General features: G+C 44.9%; 3 protein-coding genes across 5 annotated transcripts; 2 read left to right on the top strand and 1 right to left on the bottom strand.

The window, feature by feature from the left end:
- The first annotated feature begins 6,245 nt into the window (after window positions 1–6,245).
- Window positions 6,246–11,099, top strand: efcab14 (EF-hand calcium binding domain 14). 2 transcript variants are annotated; one of them, XM_067253566.1, is made up of 10 exons: window positions 6,246–7,016; window positions 7,150–7,298; window positions 7,566–7,711; window positions 7,871–7,969; window positions 8,193–8,303; window positions 8,666–8,752; window positions 8,936–9,097; window positions 9,222–9,321; window positions 9,432–9,557; window positions 9,764–11,099. In XM_067253566.1, exons 1-10 carry the CDS (start codon window positions 6,841–6,843, stop codon window positions 9,940–9,942), a joined length of 1,335 nt encoding a protein of 444 aa, XP_067109667.1. In that variant the 5' UTR covers window positions 6,246–6,840; the 3' UTR covers window positions 9,943–11,099. The 2 variants fall into 2 exon arrangements, with proteins under 2 accessions (XP_067109667.1, XP_067109666.1); XM_067253565.1 differs by having other exon boundaries at window positions 8,936–9,115.
- znf830 (zinc finger protein 830) lies at window positions 11,097–12,752 on the bottom strand. Its single transcript, XM_067253567.1, has one exon. It carries the CDS (start codon window positions 12,692–12,694, stop codon window positions 11,657–11,659), a length of 1,038 nt encoding a protein of 345 aa, XP_067109668.1. The 5' UTR covers window positions 12,695–12,752; the 3' UTR covers window positions 11,097–11,656.
- A 1,128-nt stretch (window positions 12,753–13,880) lies between these two features.
- LOC136959467 (ankyrin repeat domain-containing protein 13C-like) lies at window positions 13,881–21,778 on the top strand. Of its 2 annotated transcripts, none has more exons than XM_067253802.1 (13): window positions 13,881–14,592; window positions 14,742–14,783; window positions 15,404–15,508; window positions 17,763–17,848; window positions 18,110–18,155; window positions 18,462–18,528; window positions 18,707–18,851; window positions 19,005–19,136; window positions 19,252–19,413; window positions 19,745–19,824; window positions 19,968–20,066; window positions 20,153–20,253; window positions 20,364–21,778. In XM_067253802.1, the coding sequence occupies exons 1-13, from the start codon at window positions 14,241–14,243 to the stop codon at window positions 20,492–20,494; spliced, it is 1,548 nt and encodes a 515-aa protein (XP_067109903.1). In that variant the 5' UTR covers window positions 13,881–14,240; the 3' UTR covers window positions 20,495–21,778. The 2 variants fall into 2 exon arrangements, with proteins under 2 accessions (XP_067109903.1, XP_067109902.1); XM_067253801.1 differs by having other exon boundaries at window positions 19,002–19,136.
- The last annotated feature ends 32 nt before the right edge of the window (window positions 21,779–21,810 follow it).

The raw sequence follows: 21,810 nt of genomic DNA, 5'->3' as shown, positions 1-21,810 counted from the left end.
CCCAGAAGGGCAAAGCCTTAACTTTTGCATCTCTTATGAGTAAAACTCGAAGACTAGACTGTCTAGACTGCCTCAAGGCTTGTTGTGTTCAACGTTAAAAGCAACTGTTTAAGGACATGCTGTCTCTCACAACACATGTTCAAGCTTAGGCGATAGAACACATTTTTGTATATTTTCCTACTTGCTTCCCTTCAGCAGTACCATGTGTGGGGCAACAATACCAGCCACCATTATCCATCATAGTTGTTGCGCTGTCAGTTTCATCTTCCTCATCGCCATTCCCATCACTATCACGTCACTATGATGGCTGACATTCTCCTGTGTCCTCTCCACACCCCTTTGTCTTAGTCTGTCAATCATCACTATTCTAAACATCCCTATCTCAATCTAATCACTTGCCCCCCATATCCAACAATCCACAAAGAACTTAGTGGGAGCATTCTGCACATTCACCTTGAGTCCTCGTGCTTCCTCATCCTCCTCAAGCGTGTGTCAGTGGAGTGTGTGTCAGAGGAGCAGTTGAAGATTGGGACTTGCGCAAACTCCCACTTCATTTCGGTGGAAATGAGTCACTGCTCTGTCTAAAACACAACACTACATCAAGGTGTGGTACATCGCTTGTAATGCACATTGTGCTGATTCTCGGGGCTCATAGCAGCAGCATAAATGATCCAGTTGGCTGGGAATGCTTCAAAGGTTTAGTTATACCCCAATGTGCTGGTTCCCCTCTCCTACACCTCATCAAGGTTTCTCTCTCTCTCTGTGTGTCTGGCCTGTTGAGCCGTGTGAGGAGAGAAGCCTTGTACAAAGAGAATCCCAGATCAACCACAGTGTGACAGCATGAATACAGTCAAAGACAAAAGGCCCAAACAGAGAGGCCTCTACCTCAACTAGGAACGGCATCAAATCACATTTGGCACAACGTTTGTTAAGAAAAAGTCATGCTTGCATAGAATGGAAAGTTAAATTTTTTCTTTCTTTATGTGCTGCAATGCAGTGAATCTATATCACTCTAAATGTTCTGGTTTGATCTTATTTATGAGACTTGTGCGATTCTTCTTTATCTCTTAGAGATACAAATGAATCATCACTGTAGCTTGGAGTTCTTTATCCTGTGGTATGAGGTGATGGAGGGGAGCCCAAATGTTCTCCATTTGATCTATTTGACAATTAGTATGACAATTGTGGAGCTCTGCTTTGTCACTTTGTCACAATGGAAAGAAAACTAGTTTGATAGCGGGATCACATTTCTTAACTGTTTCAAATGTAGTAGCAAAGCATACTGATTTCTATGTCTCTACAGGACACTTGGGTCCTACATCCAATCCTATTCTCAGAATCCAATATGTTATCGTTGATTAACCTGTCATTTTGATACATCATACAATTTTTATGAAATTACATTTTGTAGCTTTTTTATAACAATTCATCATTGGGTTGAAACCTGAATCTTGAAACGTTTACATGCAAAACCAAGTAATCCCATTGAGAATTTTGAAGAAGGTTTGGGAAACAGTTACTTTAACGGGTGGAGTTTCTATCGGCAAAATAATCTGAAATAGTAAGGATAAGAGTTAGGGTCAATACAACAAAAGGCATATTGAACAACATGGAACTAGGTTTGAACTGGAAAGCATTTTTATGCTCCACACTCCAAACCAACCAAATAATAAATCAGATCAGCTTATTCAACTGTGTATCGCTTTGACTGACTAAATTTATCTAATTTAACATGTATCTAAAGTCTTAGATACATAATCACCAAGAGAGTGTGTAATGGACTGTATGATTGTAATATTTTGGTTCTGTCATTGTGGTGGTTGGACATACTGAAAGAACAACAAATATCTGCTCTGCATTGTGAAAGTGCAACACATCGGAGGACATTTTGAATTTCATTTACCATAAAATGAAATCGAGTCTCATTCTCCCACCCAGCTTCTCTCTCATCTACATTTTTTTCTTTCTCCTCTCCTTTTCTCTCTATTTTCTCTGCCCAATTTATTAATTTATTCTCTTATCTATCTGAGACTAAAGTAAACCTGCTCTATAGCTGTGATTGCAATCTACAGCTAGTGCTACTGCAGGTGATGTAGGTCAACATGGTGAAAAGCCTATTTGTATTCTTTAATGTTGGGTCACACAAGACCAGGGTCAATTACAAAGATCCATTACATTACAATGTTGAGTTGTACAGTCATCAAGGTGTGCTTGGTTTGCCTCATAGTTGGCAACTGTAACTGCACCATTGTTTTTTTTGCTGTGACAACGATACTATACTTGAAGTTTTTGACAGTATTTGAAATAGTATTTGATCCACTTTGAGGTTACAGAACCATGTCATGCCACCATTTGTGGTGTCTTTTGAAATTCCAACTTGAGGTTCATCATCAAAATACAGTGAATATACAGTAGGACGATGTTTACACTTTCATTTATTATTCACATCCATAAATCATATCATTTCCAACATCATATTCTCTGATCAATAGGTGTGCCTGCTGCATTGGTTCCTGCTGTGTTAGTCCATACAGCTGCTGATGTGTTGAAGTGGAACTCAGCTTGGAGATCAATGTAGTGCTTGCTCTGCACCACACTTCCTGTAATCTATGCAATATGAGAAGGTTGCCCCCTGCCGACATCTTGTTGCCAATACTTAACACAACATCACAAGAAAATCCTTTCTGGGTCATGGACATTATGGAAGGTATATACTGTTCAGCTAAATGCAGCACATAGTTGTATAATGGTATTGCACACACAAAAACACACATGCACATACACACCTGTGCACGTGCACACGCGTACACACTGCTAAACACACACACACACCAGCATGATGTGCACTAAATCCAGTGAATTCTCTTACATTCCTTAATTCTGTAGCCTATTTCTATAACAGACCCAATATTTTTAGTCTGGAAAGATTTATTAATGGAGTCATTAAACGTAATAGTACACAAATATCCCCAGAGAGAAAATAAATCGGTATTCCAAGAGCAGCTGAACCTCCAACTGATGTTAATCTGTATTCAAACAGTCTGTCATGTCAGATGAAAGCATCCAATTAGTAGTCAATTCTATTCAGTATTTCTCATCATGCCACCACCATTTAAATTCTCTCTGAGCACAGGAGACCGTTGCCAGACAGTCACAGGGATCAGTCCTGCGGAGAATATGAGTACCCCTGCTGAGAACAAAGTCTGAAAACAAGTGTTTTATTGTCATGGACTGGTAAAACCTTGCTCCCTGCCTCGTGGCTGCGGATGTGATGCGCGTGAAAGTGCTGTCTTATCAGTATCGGTCTGAACACAGGAGATTTCTTTTTTTTTTTGTAAACGGGAAATCCAGCCAGTGAGCAGATGAAACATCACTGATGCTTTGAATTGCAGCCTCATGCTGGGGGTTTAGCACAGACCCTCAGGGTGCTGTGCGTCCCCTCACCAGGTGTTCTGAGTAAAGATGAGCTGCTGATTGAATTTCATCCTGCTACCACCCACACCTCGCTGCTGGCTACTGTTACGTTCAGACAGTAGTCTCCCGGCTGCTAGTACAGTTTGACAGGCTAGAATGGTGTCTAGTGTCAGTAATAGTCATACGAGGTTTTGCTAAGTAATTCAGAGGATGGCATCCTGACACCATGCCTTTTCTGTCAACTAGGGGTCAGTCTTTGGACTGTTTGAAGTCGCAGTGGCCATGCATTTTTAGAGATTCTGCTAATCCAGCTATTTATTATTTTGTACATTTAACAGGATTATGTAAATGTATTTTTTCGATAAGTTATGTTGACTCCAGTGAGACTTGATGAAGCAGTGTGAGTTGAGGGGTCAGGCAAACAAATGCAAGGTCATGCACAGCAGGAGCATAAAATAGGAAGACAGTTCTGGCTGAGTCAGGGAGGTCAAGGTCACGCAACAGGAATGCTTCGTTTATAGCCAACCAGCATCAAATAAGTGCAAATAAGTTGCAACACAACCAGGGTACTATACCAATGGCCATAAGTTTTGGCAATGACACAATGTGTTTTGCAAAGTTTGCTGGTTCAGTATTTGACGAAAATGTTTTCACATGTTTCTATAAAATAAGCCTACTGGAATACAATAAGGCACATTTCTTTTTTGGGACGAACATTTTCAATATATGCAAATAGTCCCCTCTTTTACAGCAGTCAATCTGCTTTTAAAATCCAATCAGAATGATAGAGTGATTTCAACTGGCTAAAACTAGTTCACACTTTCCCCTGTGCTGATGATATTACTTAGTGAAACTAGAGAGGGTACAATTTCTGGGGAAATTGTAGGGTGTGCTTGCTTGCGTCGGTTGCACAGGGGTCCGTTTTTGAATGACATTTTTACAACTGATTTATGTATATTTTATATGAAAATGCATACTTATTATTTATAAAGATTAAATAGATTTAACGGCATTTTTTTTTTGCTGCTAATTTACAACTGAAAATACGAGTGAAGTGTAGAATGAAATAGATGTCTTCTCATTTCCCCTGCAAGAGGCAGCCTCATCGTTGAATCAAAACGAATAAATTTGGCAGACCGGTGTAAAAATGGACCTAATCTCTATGACTTAAACGTCATTTTAAGTTTTTCCCTTCTCGTGATATTTTCAGGCATGTAGCCTACTCATTGCATTCATTCATTAATAAAGAACCCCCTTTGAAGATTATTCTACGACGTTACCCGGCAGTAGAAGATGGAATCGCGATTCAGACAGTCCCATCTGCTAACTGAAAATATGCCCCCCAAAACGTAAATAAGCTTGACATTTATTTAGAGGAAAATCGCTCATTCATAAAAAGCTCACTGGTAGCGATCATTGTCAGTAACAACGCAAAATGCGATATAGCCCTGTGTGGAGAAGCTGCCCCGGTAAATTGTACTACTACGGTACAGTACTAGTAGACTACTGCTGTGTTCGTCTTGGTAGCGATTGCGTTGGTTGAATTGGATTTAACGTTCCGTTGTACGGTTTAGGCTGAAATTAATTATTTTCATGAACAGATTGGAAACGTTTAGGCTGTGGCAATGAAGTTCAGGTTAGTAGTTAGATAGACTTTTGATTAAGTAAGGGGAGTGCCGAACATGTTCTGTCGCCGTTTAAACTTCCTACAGCTGTGTAGATGTTTTTGTAGTGTCTCGCGTAGGCTACAGCATTGCAGTGAGCAACACTGGTTTGAAACCACAGGTAATGATAATTTCACCCACAAATCGTTTACTTGTAATGTAATGTCATAATAAATCCTACAACGAAAATGTATTTGTGAGGAATGTTTATTTTAAAGATTGAAAACAGATGCATCATAGACCACTGTAGTATGTGTTGCCCGGGCAACAGAGGCTAATGTCATGATGCTAATGCTTCAGTGAAATAGTAAACTACCGTTTCCAAAAGTAGATGTGGGCCTACTTCCTTAATAATATCAGCTAATATTGTACATTACATTTCATAACTGTGTTTCACATCACAAAGTAAAATTAGTAAATAGTTATCACCCTGGCCTCTTTGCTTGTGGCGTTCCTGCAGCTGCCTTGCAGTAAAGCTATAGTTAGCCTAGCTATCCCCCAAGTTAACAGATGTGAAACGAATGTTCTGCTACAGGTAGTCACGCGTGTTTTCGTGACGTTAGTGACGTAGTGACGTTAGTAACGTCAGTGACTGTGGCTAGCAAATTAGCCACCGTTAGCTTCACTTTTCACCACAAAAACGCAATTTCTACTTAAACCATGCAACGGAACGTAAATAAAAATACAACCAACGCAATCGCTACCAAGACGAACCTTTTGACACCGCCGTTGTGTATGTAGTCCAAATATTGACTGATCCTTAGGGGGGGCGAAAATAAATAATAATAAATATATATGTGAGAGAACAAAGGTTGTGCTCTCGCCGAAGGCTTGAGCACACCCAATTATGTTAGCAGTCATTTAATGCCTAGGCCCAGCAACCTTTGCAAACACAAAATGTATGTCGCTCCCAATACTTTTGGCCACGGCTGTACATACACATGTTTTTCACTTTGAATACTTTGACTGCAAAGAGCATAGATTTGAAACACGCTGTATTCGAGGTCTAACTTAAAACACTGATTAATTCACAAGTATCAAGACAGAAGTTGTATAATTAATTTTCAGCTATGACCAGACGGCGGCACTGTCGCGCCCCAGTCTGGCAAAGCCAATTCCACCAATCAGACGAGGCTTATTACGACGCCTTCAGATCAGATGTTCTCACTCAAAACCAAATTGTGTTCACTAGCTTGGCTAGTGTTTTACGACAATTCAGATATTATTGAACAGCTGTGAAGCTTCAAACAGCCGAATCAAATCATCCTGAAAGTGAGTTATTCCGTAAATGACAGACAGCGAAGACAAAGTCGGTGTTTTTGAAGCTCGTCAACGCCATTTTAACTTCTGTGTGTGGCGAATAACCGGTCGAATGGCTAGCCAGCGCTTCAAGCTGTCAAACAGCTAGCCAGATCACTAGCACTAGCAAGAAGACGTCGTTAGTAGCGTGGATTCTTATGGTGTGTGTAACCTAGTTAACATGCCCGTGTAATTAGGCTATACACGCACTGATATGTCACACAGTTGTCCAACAGGTTTACAGGCCTGCTAGTGGGATTCTTGCTACTGTGTGGTCATCTACAAAAAATACACTGGTTTAGCAGTCTTATGTTCACCTAGATAGTTACCTAGCGAGGCACCGTTGGACAGTAACCAGATTTGGTTTGAGGAAGGATTACTGAAATCAACAAAACTGGATAAAACATTGGATTTGGTCGGGTTTAAGTCGGGCTCAGCGGGATCGCTGACCCCTCAGAAGAAAATGAAGAAAAGGAAGGAGCTCAATGCATTAATTGGACTTGGGGAAAGCAAGAGGAAGAAGACCAAGAAGGGCTCCGGTCACAGGCTTCTCCGAACCGAGCCGCCAGGCACGGAATCAGAGTCCAGTTCAGACGATGATGAGTTCAACAACCTAGGCACCGTCGCCGCCTTTGGAAAGTGAGTAAACAAAACAAACTTCAATAGCTAAAAATGGAATTGGTCTGGCAGCTACCACCTCAAATTGCAAATACAAGAACCTCAGCCATAGAATATAGAACATACTGACTGTGTGTTTTGTCTTATTTCGTAGAAGGAGTTACACGCAGTGCTGCAATATGTGCTACCCCCTCTTCCTGTTCATAATACTTGCTGCGTGTGTAATGGCATGTGGTGGACTGATATGGATGCAAATTGCCCTAAAGGAGGACCTGGACTCACTCAAAGAGAAGTTGCACACATGTAAGTCTTCTCCAAAGGAACACTGCAAGGTCTCATTCTAACCCTGACATGTATCACAGGAGAAGTCTTGTATAGGACTAGATATTTAGTCTTAGATTGAGTTCAATAACAGTATAGTTAAAGACAGTGGATAAAGTTTAAGTTAATGTTTGAATCGTTTATTTCATGTTTTAAAGTAGGAGGGAGCTGGACTTTATCACTCAGTCATAGGGTCCAGGATGCTGTTTCACGGAGCTAACTTGATTGTTTTACTGCCTTATCTCTCAGTGGAATCCAGCCAGAAGGTGTCATCACACGAGATCCCAAAGCTAAGTGAAGACCTGAAGACAAGGCAGAGACGGCTAGAAGATATTGAAAACGGTGACAAAGGTCTCAACAAACTATGGTCCAACCTCACCGAGATGAACAGAAAGGTGCGTCTCTGCTTCCCACCCTTCAGCTGCTTCTCAGTGTCCTTGATTCTGAAATAAGCACTTCACGACAACACAAGCAGTTTGCAGTTCGACCCTCTAGGAAAGGGAAGCTTGTTTTCCAAGTGTAGTGTGACTATCCTTTGTTGCTGTGTTTTTCAGATCAGTTTGCTGGATACTGCAGTGAACAACCTGAAGGCCAATATTAAGTCAGCCTCAGATCTCATCACCCTCCCTACTACAGTTGAGGAGCTCCAAAAGGTTAAATTTGCCTTGAATTAAGTCAGTGTCAGGGAAACTAGGGTATTCTATTTAAAATGATCTTTAATGTATATAATATTTACTGATGCGTGAGAGGGACTTCGTTTATCTCGTTTCACCATTACAAGTGCCCATTTCTGATGGTGTTGTTTTTGGTCGTAAGGACACAGTAGCATTTGCACAGCCTGTATGTAACACCAGTGGACGTTGGTTTCACTTGCAGAGTGTGGCAACAATTGGAAGCACTTTAACAAGTGTCCAGCACGATGTGAAGACGATGCAGACGGCGTTAGAGGAACAGAGGAAAGAAACGGATGGTTTGAAACAGACAATGGTAAAAGGCTGCTAAATTCACCTTCTCACCTTTATTATCTGTAAAAAAAATCAAAGTTGTCACAAGTAGACTGTATTGTAACAGAGGTCTTTGAACGAATCCGCCATTTTCTTCTTTTCCTATCCAGTTTATATATTTTCAGATATTATGTTTGAGGCCTTCATTTCCTGTAAATTTTCCTAATCAAGCTAGGTTCTCTGAGTCATTGGCTGAACGGTTTTAATCCATGTTACATGAATTCCAGACTGACCTCTATTTCAGGATTGGAATCGGCTCAGTTTCCATCTGGGTCGCACAGCTGAGACTAGCACAGACTACAAGACTCACATTTCTTTTGACTTTATTCCCCATGGATAAAACAGGATGACGGGGACACACAATCCAATGCCCAATCGACAGCCTCCCCCGAAAAAGATGCAAGCAACTTCTCATCCTTAGCCTTAAATACGGTACAGAGACCAATCCCATTGTCCTGTAAAACACGATGGCTACTAAACGGACATTCAGTGTGAACTAATGTCTCTCATACTATAAACCATTTTATGGTTCAAGATTTTATGTTATAGTTTAAATCTGCATCTTTTCAAAGACAATGACCAGTAGCCCCTCTCCACCCTGATGATCACCTGTAGGATGTAGCAGATCTGAGGGATGTTGTGAGTGAGGTGAACAAGAGCCAGGAGCTTTTCCACTCCTGGACGGACGGCCAGATTCTGTCTCTCCGCTCCTCTGTCTCCAACCTCACACAGAGGGTGTCCAGCTTGGAGCAAGCTTCTGCCCAGACAGCACCACACGTGAGGCCCACAACCATGGTTTGAAGCTAAAGCCATAGTTTATTCAAATGCACATAATGGTTTGTCCTGATTGGCATGCGAATCTTGCTCTGTATCAAATATGTATTTTGGGGGGACATTTAAGGACTCTGTGGAGATCATTGAGAGTGAAAATATTGGTGGAAAAGTCAGCGCGATGGTGCCAGATAGCAAAACAGGTGGATCAACCACTGTGGCCATTCAAGGTATGGACGTGCAAACAGAAGACCTTTTAGGTGTCTATTATCCCCCTGACATCATCTCAACCCTTCCCTTGTGTTACTAATAACCATATTTATCGTTTCCCTACTGTTAGAAAAATCCACTCCATCTACAGACTCAAAGCCGACCAGAAGGCCTCGATTCTTGACTCCAAGCCGTGTCAGGAGAGATGCAGGGACAAGGAAGACGTTGGCCTTGCCAGGGGTCCGTTCTCTGAAAGGTACTTTCTTCTTCTTTTCACCATGCTGTCTTATGTTGCATTCATTAACATAGATAATGTTACGTTCATTAACATAGATAATATATAATTATTGGTAAGACAAACATATTGCAGGGGAGACATATCGGCAATGTTTGGTCAAGGAAAATATGAGGAATCATATTTGATTACGCTAAACAATGGACTAAAGGACTTTATCCCCACAGATCTTGAGGTCCTTTTCCAGCGTTCGGGGTCTGGTTCCACATCACAGGGGATGTCGTACCAGGACCTGAGGAACCTCCTAGGACCGGCAACTCCTGACTCCCAGATCTTGGAGGGCTACGACCAAGATGGGAACAGGAGGTACTCACTGGCTGAGCTGAAAGCTGCTGTTAGTTTGTGAGTGGGTCGGGTGGATGGCAGTGAACAGTATTGAACTAGGGAAGGCTCTGGTGTACGGAGCGCATCCCAGCAATCGCTGCACTTTTTCCGAACTGAGTATTTAACAGGCTTATTTGTGGAACAGTGGCACTAGCATGCCCACCTCATCGGTCCCTCTACTCAAGGACCCTTATCTACTCTTCAGAATCCCAGATTTTCTTTTCTTTTTGTCCCATTTTACAGAATTGTTTACAAGTTAAGAATTTATTATCGTATTTATTTAAATTGAGTTAAGGAATGCTAACATCGTAATGTCACAAACATAACCTAAAAAATGTGTATGTCATCAATCCTAGCTCGGGTAAGAGGTATTAAATTGCCATATTTAGAAAGGTTCAGTCAGCCAGTTCCCTGTCTCTTTATCTGGTAGCTTTATATCATTGTAATCGGCTGCGCTTCATGCCTACGACAGGAGCACAACTCACATGTTATTTGTATAGTTGAAACCCCCTTAGGATTTATTGCTTTAATATAAACGTGTTCACTTTACTCCCCAGAGTGCAGCAGTTATGAAGTCTGCAAGATTTGAAGGGCTATAAATACACTTAATGATAACAATAATAATTGTTTTATAGTGGTAACTCCTTTAGCATATTACGTAGCAATAATACAGAAATAAATTGGCTTACAGGATTAGTATAGTGCTTGCTTCAATTTACTTCAGTAGTGGTTTTTGCAAATGAAGAGACAAGGAACCCCTGGCTCACATTTATAACAGGTAGTAAGAGAAGCACTGATCGCCCTTTACTTGATTGTCAGGCCTTTGTGGGGCTTAGAATGATACAATGTATATACAAACTATTCAACACTTGTATTATGTAAATATGGTAGAATTTTTAACATGGCTTATGAAACATGTCTTGGGGGTAGGGATGTATGGGTTGCATATGAAGTCTGTAGAAACTGCTCTTAGCCTTGTACATTGTTTTGAGAATTATTTTATTAGGTTGTGCTTTGCGCATGTAATTTATAATTTTTAACAGACTGTTTTAGAGGAGTGTGTTGAGAACTGGAATTCAAAATGAAAGCCAACAATGTTTCAACAGATTTGTCCCTTCAACGCCGTGATGTTTATGGGGACTTGTGTTTTGCGTGAGCACTAAATAAATGTAAATACAAGGATGTCATGTCTCGTGTACTTGTCATTGTAGTAGAGGTTCACACATCCAACTGTCTATTTTCCCCATACCATTTTACATGTATTCATTTATTACTTTTATCCCAAGTGACATACAAATAGGCACAAAATATTGGACCATCACAAACGTAACTGCCTGTAGGTAACTGCCTGTAGGTAACTGCCTGTAGGTAACTGCCTGTAGGTAACTGCCTGTAGGTAACTGCCTGTAGGTAACTGCCTGTAGGTAACTGCCTGTAACACACTCTTGAAATTAAGGATGTTCACAGCATGTCTCTGAACATCCATTCCTTTAAAAACTACAATTTGGCTTCAGATGTTATTTTTACTACACAACTGGTGGTGTTAGAAAATAAGCATTGCTTTGACTGACAGTATAAAAGGAAACATTTCAGATTTTCCTGGACTACAAGAAGAGCATTTTCACAACATCAAAAGGGATGTAGTGTTAATACAGGCAGGATTTTCTGTTCAGTTCAACTTTAAACTTTATTTACAAACACAAACGTTCTCCAGTTGTCAAGGGCTTCCAAGACCTTTATGCAAGCGCGCCCTTGGCCCTCCAGTCTCGTGATAGCAAGTGAAGCAACTCCTCTTCGTCCTCTTCCTCATCACTTCCCCCAGAGGCCCCAGACCCTTGAGTTTTCTCCTTCACAAACTTCCCTCTCACAACATCCTGCTTATTCCTCAATAACTCCACCCTTCGATAACATTCCATTTGTTCATCAATTTCATCGATTTGACGCTCGAGGCGTCCCTCCTCGTCATCTTCAGCTACAATGGCCTCTGATTTGGTGTTCACCTGGCGCATTTCTTTTTGAAACTCATCCCATTCCTTGTCCAGCAGATCTTTGGGTGCGTCCACATTGCGAACTTTAGCATCTCTTACTGGATCATCAAAAAAGCCCTCTGGTAGGGCCTCGGCTGTATTGTCCTTCTTCTCTAAGATCATCTCTGGTTCATCTGCTTTGAGGATTGACCCTGAGTGAGAAGCAGTTGGAACGGGTGGGATGGAGCCGTCAAAAAAGTCCGCTGGAAGTCCAGGGGCAGGTACATCTTTCTGGACACTGGAACCTGGTGCCTCTGCATCAGATTTCTCCTCTTCATTGCCGTCATCCTCATCATAGGTTCCAGCCAAAAGACTCAATCCTGAGTTCTTCGGAACGGAACCAGTTGGTTTCTCTGCGTTTTCAAAAAAATCTACAGGCAGTCCTGACTGAATGACTGCAGACGACTGGGATTTAGACTTCTTCTCAGCATTAGTGACTTCAGAAACCAATGCTTTTCTTTTCAAAAGGGGTTGGGGTCCTTGGCTTGCAGTCGACTGTTTGGAACTTTTAAGATCTAAAACTTTCTCCTTGTGCTGCTTCCCGAGAATGTGCGTCGGCCACAATAATTCTGATTTCACCTGCACATTGCAGACTACGCAATTGAGGTGCCCGAGACTGTTGTACTTGGCATAAGGAGACTCGATTCGTTTTTTATCCGTCGTTTGTCTTTGTTTCTCTCTCATCAGCCTGCGAAGTTCGTCTTGGTGTATTACTTTCTTCCCCTTGTTTTTTTTGGAAGTGGACATTGTTGTTAATTAGCTAGCTTCTACAAACTCAAGGAAGAAATATATTTGTACGAGGCTCAGGAATATGACGGAGTGGATGGACCCTTTTCAAATACCACTTATTAGGCGTCTCTAAAACTGCCTGATTAATCTCACAAAATAGAACCGTCAAAAAAGCTATTTTACTGCATTTCCAATGCATGAACACAGTTTCAGATATCTGATGTCGAACATTGTATTTATTTGTGATAATAAAAAAACAGACTAAAAAGGTTGGTGAACATCGGTATATCGCGATACACTTGTATCACGCGAGAGGAAAGGCGGAAGATGCGGCTGTCAATGGTTTTCGTTCGGTCAGAGAATGAATGTCTAAGAGAGAGAACTGCCACTCTTGGGAAACTTCCGGGTTCGGAACTGGTTGCAGTTCCACTCTAGTTCCATATGAGGGCGCTAACGGTCGAGTGCAGAATGAATGGAGGTCTATGGAGCTATACCCCTCAAAATCCACTTTTCTCAGGATATAATTTCTTGTCTAGTAATTTGAATTCTGAATTCGAAAGGGGAGGCAAAAAAAATACACACCGCTGGGTGATAGATTTTTTTATAGTTGCCTTTCTGTTCTAAAAAGCCTTTTAAAATGTAATTGACGTCATACACTGTACGGCCTGAGATACTGTTTGACGTCAAGCTCTGGTTACTTCCACTTTTCTCTCGAGGCATCGACAACACAGCTGACAGGTTAGGCTCTCCCTGTCAATACACATGCTATAAAGAGTTTTGGTTTGCTAATGTTGTTGCTAATGTTGCTAATGCTCTGACATTCTGGTTCTGCTTCGGATGCCATCAAGTGGGATCTCTGGTCGTAGTCAGTCCTTCACTAACCAATCAGCATTCGTTAGCAGAATGCTAGCGTGTTATGGGCAACAACGACTTACCCTGTAAAAAATCGAAAGGACATAAGTACTCGTTCATTCAACTTTCGACCTGTAATCCATGTTGAACATGCAAAAACTACAATCAAATCTGAGATTTCTCAATGACAATCAGGTGAAAGAGACACATTTAGCCGTTTAGCTACATTGATTCCCATTCATTCTGCACTCGACCGCGATCACTCCCAGTGGAATTCTGGTGGAACTGCAACAAAATTCGGTACAATGGGGCTTAATAGGGAGTGGCCAGGCTCTCCTTAAACAGGCTGGTTCGGTCCTGTCAAGCTAGCACAGCTAAACGTTAGCAACCCGTTTTACTGCGAAAAACAACGGCAACGGAGATTTTGAAAAAGAAGCGTATTGTAAGAAATATGCGTATAACGATGTAACCGGTAGCTAGACGATTACATTCGTAACCGAATGTTGGCACAAGAGTGTGTGTTAGAGTATTTTTCGTGGCGTTGTTTTTGTTGACAACACCGCACCCACATTCATTCTTCCCAGTGTAAGAAACTAGCTAGTTGCTAGCTAATGTTAGCTTTTTGCATTAGGTCTAGCTATATTGTAGTAGGCAGTCGTGACAAATATACCGTTTTGCTATTAGAATCCTGGTGTTATTAGCTAGCTAAATCATGACTGGGGAGAAGATTCGTTCGTTGCGGAAGGACCACAACAAACAGAATAAAAATGACGATATTATGGAATCCTATGATGCATCTTCAAACGGGACCAGTAATGCATTTAAATCAAACAAGGGTTTTCAACAGTACCATAACAAATCACAGCAACAAATATCAAATATCAATGTAAACAACGTACACGCGAATTCATCTCATGGAACTATCGTTGATGATAACAAAAATCCCATCATTTTGACAAATGGGGAGTTCGAATTCCCTGTTCACGAATGTGTGTTCAAAGGAGATGTGCGTCGCTTATCTTCACTCATTCGGACCCAGAACATCTCCCAAAAAGATGTACATGGTAAGTTTTAAAGACTATCTGGACTAGAAGTAAAAGGCAAAACAGTGTGTGGTTATGTAAAGCAGTGCCTATCCAGGATGTATGACGATGTCCACATTTCAACCATTGTTGTCAATTTATTAAAATGTCCTAAACTTTCCTCATTACAGGGAACACACCACTCCACTTAGCAGTGATGTTGGGCCACAAAGGTAACGTTTTTATATAAACCCAGCTAAAGCTTAAACAAGGGATTGTTGAAATAGTTTCTCTCAATGGTAGAGCTCTACGAGTTTTCTTTAATATGGCTTCATATCTATTGACTTTTAGTTTGGCCTAAGATTGTGGAGGGAGGCCTATCAGGCGGTCCCATCTGGCATATTAAGGCTCAAAGCCCATGCTCATCCATAGTAGCAGCATGTTCTCCCCCTTTGAAAATGTGTTGACACGCAGCTTTTTTGTGTAAAGTACTCTCTCCACCACACACAAACACAACAGACAGACTTTCCACAGGGCTGAGCGTCCGTTCTGACCTCTATAGCATTGGTAGTTGCTTTATGTCAGTGGTATTTCTGATGGTGAGGGTCCTTTGGGATGGCTTAATCTTGCTGATTAGTCTGACTGAACGAGGCTCCTGAGCATGTAACATGAAGGCCTCCGACACACAACCGTCTATCGTGATGCAAATGTGAACTTAAGAAGTTAATGGGGGAAAAAACAATGACGTCATGCAGAGAGAGATGTTCACTGAGGGTGATATAACTGGACTCCTGGGCCAAATAGGAACCTGTGTTTATGATTGTTGATTGCATGTATTTGTTTTACAATGCAGAGTGTGCCCTCCTGCTGTTGGCCCATAATGCCCCTGTGAAGGTGAAGAATGCTCAGGGGTGGAGTCCCCTAGCAGAGGCCATAAGCTATGGCGACAGACAGATGAGTAAGTAATCTGTTCTACCTCACTAATGTAGCTTCAGGTTGTCTGATGTGGCTAGAAGGACTTTTTCACCAATCAACGACGTAAAAGATGATGCAAAGCAGGGTTTAGCCCAAGCTAGGCCTGTATATTTCATGCAGCCTAGATTCCTGTAGTTAGAAGCTCCTATCTGTTGATATTTTAATCATGTCTTTTTGGCACTCGTAACCAATCAGATTTCAAACAGTTTCCCATTTGACTCTACCTGGCTCCCGCAGTTATTAGGGATTGCACAGATGAGTGTGATTGCTCTCTAGTGGGGGGGGGGGGGGGGGGGTTGGATCTGTGCTGCTGGAAGGAGAGAGAGAGAGACAGAGGGAGAGAGAGAGGATTTTCTCTGTGAGCGTCCAGGATCCAGACGGTCTGGATCACGGCTTAGTGGGGGCGGGGGAGGGGGCGGGGGTGGGCTGACTGTTCACAGCGGCTTTGGACATCAGAGCTCTCATCGTTGGGTGTAGTGTGTGTCGGAATGTGTGTCCCATCCTGACAACACACCTCGGACTGCTGATGAAGCCCATGCATAGGCCGGGCCGTGCATGCATCGTCCTTCAGCTATCTCAACCTCCCATTTGACGTTGACTACAATATCTAGACCAACATTGACAGGGGGGGGGGACACGGGGGGGGGGGACGATGAGACATAATTTGCTCTTGCTCGGCATACAACAGTCAGGCAGATGACCCCGTCGACTTAGTATGCAACTCCTGCCCTGCTGTAAACATACGCTGGCTGGCTGCTTGGCTGGGGACTCAGAGGTCAGACATGGGAAGGTCCTGTCACGGAGAGGGGGGAGGGGTTGGCCGCATCCCCAGTTGAAAGCAAAGACACACAAAGACATCCAAACTCCAGAGGGTGTGGGGTGAAAGTCACTCTTTGTTTTTGTATTTTATGTACCGGTACTTCTTTATCATGTTAATGGGAGAATTGGTCCTTTGTGTGAGAGAAATCATTTATCTATCTCTCTCTCTCTGTGTCTCTCTTTCTTCCTCTTTCTCTCTCTCACACACACACACACACATTCTCACATACGCATTCCTACACACACATTTCCACACACACACTCCCCCCCCCCCCCCCACACACACACACACGCTCCCACACACACACTCCCACACTGCGCCAGCAGCTCAGCATATGTGTATATATCCACTGCTCAGTGCAGTGCTGGCCCTGCAGCGAGCACTCTGTCAGCACTTTCTCACACCACTATCCCCGTTCCAGGGGCTTTTTATCCTGGTCAAGATGACTAGAGTACAGCAGCCACTGCCTCAGTTGTTCTTCATTATGGCACAGTCCCAGCTAAATATCTCTCCTGTCATACAGATCCATTAAGGGGATATTTAATATTTCAGCGTGACAACATTGGTAGAAACGGGGCGGCACACGCGACATGATGTTGGTTAGACCTGCAGCATCAGCTTTAAGCACTCACATCACACACACACGCGTGCACACACACGCGTGTTCCCTGGTCCGGGATGTATCGTGTGCCCCCCTCTGGAGAGCCGTCTGTCAGGTCACCTTATCTCCTGTCTGCCGCAGCGCTGCAGCAAGCCCATATCAACCTCCGATATCAGTCTCACACACACACAGGCTGGAGCCCGGCTCCACAGCTCTCCTGTCTCCCCTCGCAGCCTGTCTCACACACACAGGCTGGAGCCCGGCTCCACAGCTCTCCTGTCTCCCCTCGCAGCCTGTCTCACACACACAGGCTGGAGCCCGGCTCCACAGCTCTCCTGTCTCCCCTCGCAGCCTGTCTCACACACACAGGCTGGAGCCCGGCTCCACAGCTCTCCTGTCTCCCCTCGCAGCCTGTCTCACACACACAGGCTGGAGCCCGGCTCCACAGCTCTCCTGTTGCCCCTCACAAGCCTCGTCAATCATCCTCTCTTTCTCTTTCTTTCTTTCGCTCTCTCCATCTCTATCTCTTTCTTTCTCTTCCCCCTTTTTCTCTCTCTCTCCCTCCCTCCCTCCGTCCCACTCTAACTAAACAGCAGCTCGATCTCCCAGTGTCATCTGGGACGCAGCCCATTAACAGATCTAGAGTCGTTAGATCAGCGTGTTAGCGGGCCGTTTGCTGCGCGTGCCTCTCGTTCGAGTATCTCTCTGGCTCCGTGCGTTGGCCCGCCCGGGGCGTGTCTGTTAGGGGCGTGGTCTGACGTGGTCTGGCGTGGTCTCCTCACCCCCAAGCCTGTGTTGTTGTCTCCCCTCCTCCAGTCACAGCCATCCTGAGGAAGCTCAAGCAGCAGTCCAGGGAGAGCGTGGAGGACAAGAGGCCCAAGCTGCTGAAGGCCCTGAGGGAGGTGAGCATCACTCCACCCCCCCCGACACGCACTACGTTTTGGGTCACAGCCCGTCCACCCCCCGCCCCCTCCCCACCACCCCCCAACCACCTCAAGCCACACCACTCCCCCCCCCGTCCACCCCAACATGTATTTTCTACCTCCCATGTGAAATGTTGTTGGCAGACGTGGCTAGCATACACCAATAGAAACAGCTTGTTCCGTGTTGAGCACAGCAGGCTGGGTGGCGCGTGCTAACTGATCTCTCTTTCCACCTCACAGCTCGGAGACTTCTACCTGGAGCTTCACTGGGACTTTCAGAGCTGGGGTGAGTTGTCCACCAGAGGAGGCTGTGATCACAAACACGGGGCTTTTAGTCGAGGACGCCTCGCCAAGTTCTCCTCTCGCCAACTAATTATAGTTTGCTCTGTTCCCATTATATTCCTGTGATATGCTAATTGCCTGGTGGATTCGCTGGGCCCGCTGGGCCCCGGGATTTGTAACAAAACCTTCACCAGGCTGATCACTGCCTGGTTCTGTCAGACTTTACCTCAGGGTCCGTCTGATGTGTGTTGTTAATCGGCCACAGCCACACGACAGGCCCCTAACACAGCTTCTCTCCTGTGACCCCCAGTGCCCCTGCTGTCCCGGATCCTTCCGTCGGACGCGTGCAAGATCTACAAGCAGGGGATCAACATCAGGTGGGCGCCTGGTAGCAGTCTGTAGCCACCCGGCTACACCCCTCACGGCTGGGCTCTCTTTGAGACTTTCGGAGCGCTCTCCCCTCCTCTCCTAGCCTCCCCTCCAGCCCAACTGTCCTTTGTGACAGACTGAAAGAAGTCCACATGAGTTCCTCCCCTGTGTGTTGTCCTTCCCCAGACTGGACACCACCCTGATCGACTTCACCGACATGAAGTGTCAGAGGGGGGACCTGAGCTTCATCTTCACGGGCGACGCCCCGCCCGCCCAGTCCTTCGTGGTCCTGGACAACGAGCAGAAGGTGTACCAGCGCATCCACCACGAGGTGAGGGGAGGGGAGGGGGGGGGGAGGGCGTTCAGCAGTCACCAGGTGATGGCCATGTGTTGTCGCTGAGGTCAAATGAGAGGAGATTTCCCCGCGCGCGCGCACACACATACACAGCGCTGACTGGTCCTGTGGCGTCCGCGCTGTCAGCAGGAGTCGGAGATGGAGACGGAGGAGGAGGTGGACATCCTGATGAGCAGCGACGTGTACTCCGCCACGCTCTCCACCAAGTCCATCAGCTTCTCCCGCAGCCAGATCGGCTGGCTCTTCAGAGAGGACAAGACGGTCAGCCCCCCCCTCCCCCCGCGCAACATAGTCCTGAGACCATCCCCTCAACCCCCCAGAACCCTAACGCGATCGGTCTTCCCCCCCTCCCCCCCCCCCCCCCCCCCCCTTACAGGAGAGGGTGGGGAACTTTGTGGCGGACGTGTACGCGGTGAACGGCCTGGTGCTGGAGTCCAGGAAGAGACGCGAGCACCTGAGCGAGGAGGACATCCTGAGGAACAAGGCCATCATGGAGAGCCTGAGCAAAGGGGGCAACCTGGTGGAGCAGAACTACGAGGTGAGCCCCGGGCCCCCCTGGCTTCTGGCCCCCCTGGCTTCTGGCCCCCCTGGCTTCTGGCCCCCCTGGCTTCTGGCCCCCCTGGCTTCTGGCCCCCCTGGCTTCTGGCCCCCCTGGCTTCTGGCCCCCCTGGGCCCTGGCCCCCCTGGCTTCTGGCCCCCCTGGCTTCTTGCCCCCCTGGCTTCTTGCCCCCCTGGCTTCTGGCCCCCCCGGGCTGCTGGCCCCGCTGGCTGCAGGAGGGAATGGGAAGGAGGTTTGTGGTCATCTGCAGGAGTTCTAGGTTGAAGATGTGACAGGGCCCTGATCTCCACCTGTGTGATCTTGTGTTCAGCCTGCCAGGAGGCCGTCCCTCACTGCCCCGGCCCCCAACACCATCTCCTGGGAGGAATACATCTCCGCAGAGCACGGGAAGTAAGGCCTGCCTCCCCGCACCGGCCAGCCGCCCTCTACACTCTCTACACAAACACTTGAGGCTAGCTTCCAACCGCAACATCCATGCTGCTGCCCGATCCTAAATAGGAGTGTCTGTGTCTCCCCCCCCCCCCCCCCCACAGACCACCCCATCTTGGGAGAGAGTTGGTGTGCAAGGAGAGCAAGAAGAACTTCAAAGCCAATGTGGCCATGAGCCAAGACTTCCCCCTGGGCATCGAGTCGTACGTAGAACTGGAATAGAGAAATGTCTCAGGTTGAAAAGTGAAATTATTCTGACTTGCCTTTTATGAATTTTTTTTGCCACCAGGTTACTGAATGTGCTGGAGGTGATCGCTCCATTCAAGCACTTCAACAAACTCCGAGAGTTTGTTCAGATGAAACTTCCTCCCGGGTTCCCTGTCAAACTGGGTAGGAGAGATGGCACCTCCAGCCTATCAGCATCAGAAAGGGTTTCTGAATGTGCTCCTTGAAACTCGTTTAGCAACTCCCTGGTGTGCGTTTCTGCCGCTGTGTTTCAGACATCCCTGTGTTCCCCACCATCACGGCCACCGTCACCTTCCAGGAGTTCCGCTACGACGAGTTTGACGAGTCCCTGTTCTCCATCCCGGCTGATTACAAGGAAGACCCCAGTCGCTTCCCTGACCTCTGACCTGGGGGATCTTTGTAGAGGTGACCCCGACCTCCCGCTTCGACAGAGAGATGAACTCTTTCTACGCTGAAGGAAATAACCAACTAAAGACGAAGAACAGGAAAGAAGTGGAATTCTATTATCACGTTTTATGTCTGTGTGTTCCGATAAAAAGGGAATGGTCCTTTTAGTTTGAGTTTTTGTTTTTGTAGAAATCTTTATCTAATCAATGCAAACACATGATGTAGCGCAACATGACTTTGGAATCACATGGGAAACGAGACATGGGGGGGGGGGGAGAAAAGTTAAATTAAAAAACATGTCACTGAAGATACAGCTTTGATTTCACCTACAGGACCACTACTCTCCCTGCAGCACTCCTGTGGGCAGTGGGGAAGCTTGGCTGGATCTTGTATTCCAAGATAACTCCCACCTTTTCACGACACCTTGTAGTACCGTACTCTTAAAAGTGCACTGACATTTAGCGTCTGTAAATTGAAACACTATATATGACTTAAGGAAAATAGCGTTAGAAATAAACATATTCCATATTGAACTGAGCTTACTTTTTCATGTGTAAAGGATGTACCTAATGTACAATTTAGTCAAAGGAGCAACACTGTGTAGCAATAGATTTCAAGAACATAAGAATGTTTTTTTTAACCAGTTTGGGAGAAATAATGGTGTTAAAAACTTCTTACAAGATCAATACCCCAAGCCTTTTTTGTGGTGCAGGATGAACACACCTGCATTTTCAGGTTAGCTCATGTTACCTCCTGGCTGTCACCCTTTGTCAATAGTAATCGTTTGAATGTATCTGTTCTGTGTGAGTGCGGTCCAACTAGTTCGAGGGTAGTTTGTATGTCTACATGTGTGAGTGTGTTTATGTGCAAACCCAGATGCGGGGTATCAGGAACACTTCTAGTTTGATACTGCACAGTCGTTAATGTATTGAACGCATGCTATGGTTGTCCCATTTAATTACAAATATATCCTCAAGCTATATTTCTTACTCGATTATATTTATCTTCTGTATAGATTCTAAAGACCAAACGCTAACATTTTCAGTTCCACTCAGCCCACTTCACAGCTTCAGTATGACACTCTTCTTATAGACAAGTTTGTTTTGTTAGATATATACTGTGAAATGATACTGTGAAACCAACCTTGCGATATGTTCTATAAGTGTCCAGCAGTAAGTAATGACTTGGCTCATCAAGATGTCTGGCTTGGGCTTTGCTGGTCTTTAATGTAATGCAGCTTTACCAACCTTGACATCCCTTTAAATAAAGCACCAGCACCATGTTTCAGCACAGGCTCAGTTTCTGGGGAACATC

This window comes from Osmerus mordax, chromosome 16 (assembly GCF_038355195.1).
Source record: "Osmerus mordax isolate fOsmMor3 chromosome 16, fOsmMor3.pri, whole genome shotgun sequence".
Lineage (NCBI taxonomy): Eukaryota > Metazoa > Chordata > Actinopteri > Osmeriformes > Osmeridae > Osmerus > Osmerus mordax.
This window is presented reverse-complemented; position numbering and strand designations above follow the sequence as displayed.